General features: G+C 47.4%; 2 protein-coding genes across 2 annotated transcripts in view; both read left to right on the forward strand.

Annotated features, from left to right (window-relative positions):
* LOC309559702 (BTB/POZ domain-containing protein KCTD8-like) overlaps positions 1–10,000 on the forward strand; it is a 45,410-nt gene that overhangs the window by 3,882 nt on the left and 31,528 nt on the right. The window lies entirely within an intron of this gene.
* Positions 2,789–3,913, forward strand: LOC309559696 (BTB/POZ domain-containing protein KCTD12-like). Its single transcript, XM_082263102.1, has one exon. It carries the CDS (start codon positions 2,791–2,793, stop codon positions 3,613–3,615), a length of 825 nt encoding a protein of 274 aa, XP_082119228.1. The 5' UTR covers positions 2,789–2,790; the 3' UTR covers positions 3,616–3,913.

Genomic DNA, 10,000 nt, shown 5'->3' on the forward strand with positions numbered 1-10,000 from the left:
CAAGGTGTTCAGTAGGGTGGAGGTCAGATACTGAGGTTGGAAAGAAGACCTGATCCCCAAGGTGTTCAGTAGGGTGGAGGTCAGATACTGAGGTTGGAAAGAAGACCTGATCCCAAAGGTGTTCGGTAGGGTGGAGGTCAGATACTGAGGTTGGAAAGAAGACCTGATCCCAAAGGTGTTCAGTAGGGTTGAGGTCAGGTACTAAGGTTGGATGACAAGACCTGATCCCATAGGTGTTCAGTTGGGTTAAGGTAAGGTACTGATGTTAAAATGATCCGCTCTGCTGTTGACTGTTGAGACCAGGTGGGGGTGGAGACGACGGGGGTGCCACAGCTGCAGAAGAGGTGCGGGGGCCACATGAAATGGCTTGAAGGGCCAGATTCAGCCCCTGGGCCTTATGTTTGACACATGTGGTCTACAGGATGTGCACAGTGCAGGGGGGGGGAAAACATGAACAACAGTGAAGGGAAAATTTTTTTTAATCTAAAAAATATGATCCCATGTTTACAGTCATCTACAGAATGAAGGGACCCGGGTATAAAGCAGCAGTATGGCCTTGCTGCTTGCATACCACTTTGCTTGCTTTGGGACTCTGAAGCAAGTGAAGCACCATTAATTTTGATGAATGGCAAAAAAAAAAAGTCGAGATCCTGGTCACATGACTTATCAAAGCCATGCGACTGAACTCTCCTGCCATCATCTGCAGCACTATGCACACCGCAGGCTTTGCCTTTTATGAATGACTCATGAAATGCAGGTTAAGTGTGGATAGCGGTATCTGCTCCCCGATTTGTGCAGTCTGCTTTCTCCACTAAAGGGGGCGTCCAATCGCAGCGGCATTGCAGAGGGAGAGGAAGTCAAGAGGAACTCCGATTGGATGCTGGCGCCCCATGTGACTCTGGTGACCATCTTGGGTCAGGCAGAGTCTATTTAAGTCCCGGATTTGGCATTCCATGTGTGGCTAGAGAAGGGACAGGGAGCGTGCATAGCGTCAAGGTTGGGGGGGGGGGGGCGAGGGGGAAGTGTCAGCCTTTGGCAGCCAGAGAAAAATAGGAAATTACCACACAGAGCGCAGGGGTCAGGAGCACAGAAGGCACAGGGGTCAGGAGCACAGAAGGCACAGGGCCACAGGGCTCAGGGAGCACAGAAGGCACAGGGCTCAGAGAGCACAGAAGGCACGGGGCTCAGGGAGCACAGAAGGCATGGGGCCACAGGGGTCAGGGAGCACAGAAGGCACGGAGCTCAGGGAGCACAGAAAGCACGGGGCTCAGGGAGCGCAGAAGGCACGGGGCTCAGGGAGCACAGAAGGCACAGGGCTCAGAGAGCACAGAAGGCACAGGGCTCAGGGAGCACAGAAGGCATGGGGTCACAGGGGTCAGGGAGCACAGAAGGCACGGAGCTCAGGGAGCACAGAAAGCACGGGGCCACGGGGCTCAGGGAGCGCAGAAGGCACGGGGCTCAGGGAGCGCAGAAGGCACGGGGCTCAGGGAGCGCAGAAGGCACGGGGCTCAGGGAGCGCAGAAGGCACGGGGCTCAGGGAGCGCAGAAGGCACGGGGCTCAGGAGTGCAGAAGGCACAGAACAAAAGGGTCAGGGGTGCAAAAAGCACAGGGGGGTCAGGGGTGCAGAATGCACAGAACACAGGGGGGTCAGGGGTGCAAAAGGCAAAGGGGGGGTCAGGGGTGCAAAAGGCAAAGGGGGGGTCAGGGGTGCAAAAGGCAAAGGGGGGTCAGGAGTGCAAAAGGCAAAGGGGGGTCAGGAGTGCAAAAGGCAAAGGGGGGTCAGGAGTGCAGAACGCACAGAACACAGGTGTCAGGGGTGCAAAAAGCATAAGGGTCAGGGGTGCAAAAGGCACAGGAGAATTAGGAGTGCAAAAGGCACAGGGGGGGGGGTCAGGAGTGCAAAAGGCACAGGGGGGGGGTCAGGAGTGCAAAAGGCACAGGGGGGGGGTCAGGAGTGCAAAAGGCACAGGGGGGGGGGTCAGGAGTGCAAAAGGCACAGGGGGGGGGGTCAGGAGTGCAAAAGGCATGGGGGGGGGGGGGGTCAGGAGTGCAAAAGGCACGGGGGGGGTCAGGAGTGCAAAAGACACAGGGGGTCAGGAGCGCAAAAGGCACAGGGGGGGGGGTCAGGAGTGCAAAAGGCACAGGGGGGTTTAGGAGTGCAAAAGGCACAGGGGGGTTTAGGAGTGCAAAAGGCACAGGGGGGTTTAGGAGTGCAAAAGGCACAGGGGGGTCAGGAGTGCAAAAGGCACAGGGGGGTCAGGAGTGCAGGCACAGGGGTCGGAAGTGCAGAAGGCACAGGGGTCAAGAGTGCAGAATGCACAGAACACAGGGGTCGGGACTGTATATTGTACAGGGCGCAGGAGTCAATACTGCAAAATAGTTTAAATACCTTGTTTATTGAATAAAAAAAGGTTAAAGTAAGTCTGAATCCAGTCCATAAGTTCTCTTATGTTGTCACGTGCTTCCTTGGTGGAGACTACAGGAGGCTATGCCAACACACACTGTTCAATCATGGTCCATCGTGGTTACTATCAGGAAGCCGGTGCAGAGCAAGGATATGCAACCAATGCTGGAGCAGCCAGCAAAACTGGGATGCAAAAACAATGAAAAAAAAATGTAAAATAGCATTCTATTAAAAAAAAAGTGAATGTTTAAAGTACATAGTAAAAACCATCTAGTTAATTTAAGCCTATCTTAAGGTTTCATGTTTACTGTATAATCTAATTTGTTCTTTTTCTTTTTCAGTCTGGACTTTTGTTTGGATTTCAAGGGTTAACATTAAAACAAAAATGGCTCTTCCAGATAACTCCCCATTTCCAGACATCATAGAATTAAATGTCGGTGGTCAAGTCTACATAACCCGTTATCCCACTTTGATCAGCATCCCTGGTTCCCTCCTGTGGGAAATGTTTTCCCAAAAAAACGTTCGCCTTCTGGCCAGGGATAGCAAAGGTCGTTATTTTTTAGATCGCGATGGATTTCTCTTCCGATACGTCTTGGATTACTTGAGAGACCAACAACTAGTGCTTCCAGAACATTTTCCCGAACGAAGTCGATTGCAGAGGGAGGCCGAGTATTTCAAGCTCCCAGAATTAGTCAAAATCTTGGCACCAAAAATCAGTAAGCAAAACTCTGCCGGAGATGATGCCTTTCCGAGTGACTCAGAAGACCAATCGCCCAGTATTGAGATTGGCAGGAATCTAACATCCTTTGATACTCTCCTGGCAACAGGAAACCAATCCATTTCGGACCTTCATAGGTCTGGTTTCATAACTCTGGGTTACCGTGGCTCCTACACCCTAGGAAGAGACAGTCAAACAGATGCCAAATTCAGAAGGGTAGCAAGAATAATGGTATGTGGTAAGACATCGCTCGCTAAGGAAGTCTTTGGAGATACCTTAAATGAGAGCCGGGATCCAGATCGACCCGCCGAACGATATACCTCTAGGTACTACCTGAAATTTACTTTTCTGGAACAAGCGTTTGATAGGTTGGCAGATGCTGGATTTCATATGGTGGCGTGTAACTCTACTGGAACATGCTCCTTTACGCACGATTTAACAGATGACAAGATCTGGACATCTTACACCGAATACGTTTTTTACCGTGAGTGATGAAAATCCAAATAGTCAAAGAACCTTAAAGTAGACTTGTGTCCTTGCCCGTCTTTTCCTTGCCCCCTTTTTCCCTGCAGTGAACCATGTCTAGATTCTACACCAGCCTTTTCTTAGTTGCCTAACTCTTTGCCACAGCCAAATAGTTCCACCCGATGTTCCCATCCTGATGTAATTTTTCCACCTGCTCCGTTACCCTATAGATCCAAAGCCTTTGATTTTCCTGATGGATTTTCTCCTAAGCTTTGATGAAAAGAAGACCCCGAACCCTTCAACATGCCATTCTCCAAAGTCTTTTCTTTTTTTGTCATGTTGTGAAAATCTGTTATTTGAGACTGTAATTTACTTTCAGAGAAAACCTAAAGCCAGCCTTAATGTGTTCTTCCACTACAGCGTGATAATAGATAAATAAAACACTACTTCCAAGCACTGGAACCAAGAATCTATGATCTAGTTTCCACGAAGTAACAGCCACTTAATTGGAATAGAAAAATGTGTTATTATATAAATAATAGATCAGGGGTCTCCGAACGTTCTAAGAAAATGGCCAATTTACTGTACTTCAGGCTTTAGGGGGGCCGTGTTGTGGCCAGTGGGAGTAGAGAATTCCCCATCTTTGGTACCTGGGGGAGAAATAGTGACCCATTATTGGAGTAAGTGGGTGGAATTATGCTCCATTGTTGGTGTCAGCGGGAGGTATAGTGCCCCATTATTGGTTTTAATAGGAGGAATAGTGCCCCTTTGTTGGTATCGATGGGAAGATTAGTGCCTCATTGATGGTGTCAATAGAGGGAATGGTGCCCCATCATTGGTGTCAGTTGGTGGAATAGTGCCCCAAGCGCCAGCTAAAGGCAAACAAAAGGCCACATCTGGCCCCCTGGGCCACAGTTTGACAAGGCAAGCAATGGTGTATTTTGGTTTTGTGCTGCCCTAGGCAAGACTAAAATTGGGCGCCCCCCCCCCCTTCCAACTCCTATGTAAATTTGCCCCACTCCTTCCTTTTTAACGGATGTGACTCCCTCCAAAATTGAAGAACTTTAAGTCCTAGCATGAACCAATGAGATCTTACGAGAGGGTGGGAGAGAGAGAGAGGGGGTGGATGAGGGAGGGAGAGGGAGGGAGAGAGAGGGAGAGAGATGGGGGGGATGAGAGAGAGAGATGGGGGGTGGGTGAATGAGGGAGAGAGAGAGAGAAAAAGAGGGGGTGAGGGGGGGGTAAGAGATGAGGGGTTGAGAGAGGGGGGTGTGAGAGAGAGAGAGGGATGAGAGAGAAAGGAGGGGGAAGAGAGAGAGAGAGAGGGGGGAGAGAGAGAGGAGGGGGAGAGAGAGAGGAGGGGGGCGAGAGAGAGAGGTGGGAGAGGCAGCTCTAGCAACCAGTGGCCAAAAAAGTCTCAGGTGGAGGGGGGTCGCTTTTTTGCTCCCCCCCCCCCCTACAAAGAGCCGCCCTAGGCCGGGGGCCCTTTTTGGCCTAGGCCAAAATACAGCACTGAAGGCAAGGTGTATACCTGAGGAAAATCCAACCTCAAAGTCTTCATTGGCCAGTGGTTAGAAACTAATGTGTGAAGAGCCTCAATGAATGCTCAACCAAAGAATTGTAACTCAGTGGTCTGCAAACTGTAGTAGGGTCATAAAAGGGTTGATAGTCATTTTTATCCAAGTAACCCTTTAAGCCAGTGGTTCTCAACTCCTGTCCTCAGGACCCACTAACAGGCCAGATTTGCAAGATAACTGAAATACATCACAGGTGATATCATTTGCTGCTCAGTGATTGCAGTATTCTAGTCTGCATCTCCCCAAGGGACCCACTAACAGGACCTGGCCTGTTAGTGGGTCCTGAGGACAAGAGTTGAGAACCACTGCTTTAAGCTTTTGGCCATCTACCCCTATTAACATTATTATGTTTCTGTTGATCATTGTTTCATGTAGCCTTTTGACAACTTCATCAACTATTTCTACAATTTGACTACTAACTAGATCTATGTTTTGGCTACTATGTATTCTGTTCTATTATCCCAATTTATGTTATAATTAGGTCTATAGTGATATAAGCACACTAGCTGTTCCACTGCCAATTTGTGTGAATTAGGGTACCGAAATGGAGGTTTTATGGGTTTCAAAGTTTTTTGGAGAAAAAAAAGCCAAGTATTTACAGGCCATCACACCTATATGAGTCGTTGGACATCCAATTCCAAAAATTCCACCAATTCCCCCCCCCCCCCCTGAAGATGTAACAGCCTTCACTCCTCTTGAAGGCTTTTACAAGATTTTGGAAGGTTTCTGTGAGAATGTGTGTTTATTCGACCAAAAGAGTGTTTGCATGGTCAGGTGCAGATGTTGAATGAGAAGACCTGGCTATCTATTACTTTTCCAACTCATCCCAATGGTGTTCAATAAGGTTGAGGTCAGGTACTGATGTTAGATGAGATAACCTGATCCCAAAGGTGTTCAGTAGGGTTGAGGTCAGGCACTGATGTTCGATGAGAAGACCTGATCCCAAAAGGTGTTGGGTAGGGTTGAAGTCAGGTACTGATGTTAGATGAGAAGAACTGATCCCAAAGGTGTTCAGTAGGGTTGAGGTCAGGCACTGATGTTCGATGAGAAGCTCTGATCCCAAAAGGTGTTCAGTAGGGTTGAGGTCAGGTACTGATGTTAGATGAGAAGAACTGATCCCAAAGGTGATGAGTAGGGTTGAGGTCAGGTACTGATGTTAGATGAGAAGACCTGATCCCAAAGGTGTTTAGTAGGGTATAGGTCAGGTACTGATGTTAGATGAGAAGACCTGATCCCAAAGGTGTTGAGTAGGGTTGAGGTCAGGTACTGATGTTGGATGCAAAGATCTACTTGACAATCACCATTCCAACTTATCCCAAACATGTTCAATAGGGTTGAGGTCAGGGTTCTGTGCAGGTCATTTAAGTTCCTCCACACCAACCTGGTCAAACCATTTCTTTATGGAGCTGGTTTTGTTAATACAGACACAGAAGAACAGAAGGGGGCCTTCCCCAAACTGTTACCACAAGGTTGTAGGAGCACAACTATGTAACTCGTCTTTTGTATGTTGAATTACCAGTATCCTTTCACTAGAAACACCTGAACTCAAATCATTTGATGGCGTGATCGCCAGGTTCCACAAAGACTGGCCATTTTGAACATATATTAGGCCCCGTTCACACTGTGCTTAATGGGAACAATGGGAACTCTGGTTCCAACTTGTGATTTTGTGTGGCCAATTTTCATGAAGAATTCCAAATTGCAAAATGTGAATCTTCCCAGATAGTGCATATGATGGAAACCAAGTGAAGAGCCCACACCAACAAAAGGGAGATATAGATGTATACTCACCAGACTCTGTGGACCCAGGTGCCGTATAGCAAATGGATCTAACACGCTTACTAATAATCCACAGCTCCCACGGTGTATGGTGGTTCTGGATACAGGTAATCACACTTATGGCAATAGATCTCTGGGGATGGATGACTCAGACTACCAGGAACTCCATTTACCATGTAAAAAAGCATAGTCATTGGATGCAGTAGGGAATGATGGCGGTTGACAAATTGTATTGCTCTTGACGCGTTTCGTCTAATAAGACTTTTTTCAAAAGAATGTTGAAAAAGTCTTATTTGACCAAACACGTCAAGGGCCATACAATTTGTCAACTGCCATCATTCCCTACTGCATCCAATGATGATTCTTTTGTCAGATAGACCTTTGTGGGTAGTTTATCTTTTTTAATAAAGCCATTTATTAAGCAGTATGACACTATGTTGGTTTCATCATCTTTTACATGGTAAATGGGAGTCTCTGGTAGTCTGAGTCATTCATCCCCAGAGATCTATTCCCATAAGTGTGATTACCTGTATCCAGAACCACCACGGGAGCCGTGGTTTACTAAGCGTGTTAGACCGATTTGCTATACGGCACCTGGGTCCACAGAATCTGGTGAGCATACATCTATATCTCCCTCTTGTGTTGGTGTGGGTTCTTCACTTGCTTTCCATCATATGCACCATCTTGGAAGATTCACATTTCACCGTTTGGAATTCTTCATGTCATTCTTTTTATTTGATTTTTTTTTTTAAAGACTTTCAGCATTATTGTTTGGACGATTATTAATATTAATGTTCATATACTCGAGTATAAGCCGACCCGAGTATAAGCCGAGGCCCCTACTTTTACCACAAAAAGATGGGAAAAATGATTGACTCGAGTATAAACCTAGGGTGAGAATGCAGGACGGCGGGCATGGTACAGGAGAATGCAGGGTGACTAGCATGGTACAGGAGAATGCAGGGTGGCTGGCATGGTACAGGAGAATGCAGGGTGGCTGGCATGGTGCAGGAGAATGCAGGGTGGCTGGCATGGTACAGGAGAATGCAGGGTGGCAGGCATGGTACAGGAGAATGCAGGGTGACTAGCATGGTACAGGAGAATGCAGGGTGGCTGGCATGGTACAGGAGAATGCAGGGTGGCAGGCAATGGTACAGGAGAATGCAGGGTAACTAGCATGGTACAGGAGAATGCAGGGTGACTGGCATGGTACAGGAGAATGCAGGGTGGCTGGCATGGTACTGGAGAATGCAGGGTGGCTGGCATGGTACAGGAGAATGCAGGGTGGCAGGCATGGTACAGGAGAATGCAGGGTGACTAGCATGGTACAGGAGAATGCAGGGTGGCTGGCATGGTACAGGAGAATGCAGGGTAACTAGCATGGTACAGGAGAATGCAGGGTGACTGGCATGGTACAGGAGAATGCAGGGTGGCTGGCATGGTACAGGAGAAGGCAGGGTGGCTGGCATGGTACAGGAGAATGCAGGGTGGCTGGCATGGTACAAGAGGATGCGGGGTTGCAGGCATACTACAGGAGATGCAGTGCTGTGGGCATGGTACAGGTGGACCATGCCCGCAGCACTGCATCCCTTGTAGTGTGCCCGCAGCCACGCATAATGGCAGGTAGTGCGGCTGTTTCACTTACCTGTTCCAGAGGTGCCTTCATTTTAAAAATGGCGCCGCCCGGCGCCGACACGTCATTGTGCATGCGCCGCCATGTATGGGCCGGGCGGCGCCATTTTTAAAGCTTAAGGACGTCGGAGCGGCCGGGAACTTTTTTCTTTGACTTGAGTATAAGCCGAGGGGGATGTTTTCAGCACAAAAAAATGTGCTGAAAAACTCGGCTTATACTCGAGTATATATGGTATTTTTCACCCTTGATATATTGACAATGTATCTATTTTTACTTAGTGCTGCACTTTGTATTGCATTTGTATTGTGACAACTTGATGTCAGTTGATGTGCTGGCAGCTTATCTTTGCTTTAAATTGATGTTTGTTAGCGCAGTTGTATTCACATTATTCCAATAGATGGCCAATGTTAGGCTTTAATTAGAGGGCTGAGAACTGCCAGCGGGGTTTCCAGTATCCATCAGAACCAAGTCTCATTTCTATTGGTCCAATGCTAGCACACACATCAGATATGTAGCCCCCTTGTCCTGAACACTGGCTACAGAGTCACATGTAGTTTTTGGCTGGGCTGTAGTTAGCTCAGACTAATTGTATGGTTTTTCACCTGGTATTTCCCTAAGTTTAAAGTATAACTAAAGACAAAAAACTTTTTATTTTAGTTTTGGATAGAGTGGAGGTGGACTAGAACGTGACAGATTTTTATTTATTTATTTATTTTTTTGCTGTCTGTGCCCCCATTAGGCAGATTCACCCTCTCCATTATTATTGAAAGTGAACGTAAAAAAACAAAAAAAAACATATTTTGAGTTGTCCCCAAATAGTGATAATTTTCCAATGGAGACACGAATTCTGGTGACCTGGGGGTCCCCAAGAGATTCCCTTAGTTTGAAGGCATTTCCTCTCATCCTGTTTTGGATATGGGATAGGAAGTGAAAGTAAATCTCCCTAATGGGACAAAGGGAAAAAAAATAAACCTTACAGGGGTTATACCCATCCCTTTCTTTATCCAAAATGAAAAAAAAAAAAAAAAAAGTTTTGCCCTATAGTTCTGCTTTTATGTTGACTTGTGATTTCTCACGGTGACCAGTAGAAACTTGTATCACTGGTATGAGATTTCACAAAGTTAAGAATATTTATATATTTTCTTATGAAACCAGTAGGAGGTTTAGGCCACTGGTGCATGCTGGGGGAGGGTATACATTTTTGGGACAGGCCATGTGGTTGCCTGAGCTGAGGCCTAGGGAGGCGCTACTAGCTAGAGCTCTGCTGTTAGGCCCAATTGTTTTGGGGCCTAATGTGTGCTGAAGTAGCTCTGTCCTCCCTGGTCTGGAGGAAGCTGTGCCAAGGAGATGTCACCATCTGGAGTCAGGTACGAAGACCAATAGCTATGGCAGCTTACACTGGAACCAGCTGGATAGGAACACA

The sequence above is a fragment of the Pelophylax lessonae genome (genome assembly GCF_965119305.1).
Source record: "Pelophylax lessonae genome assembly, chromosome: 7".
Taxonomy (NCBI): domain Eukaryota; kingdom Metazoa; phylum Chordata; class Amphibia; order Anura; family Ranidae; genus Pelophylax; species Pelophylax lessonae.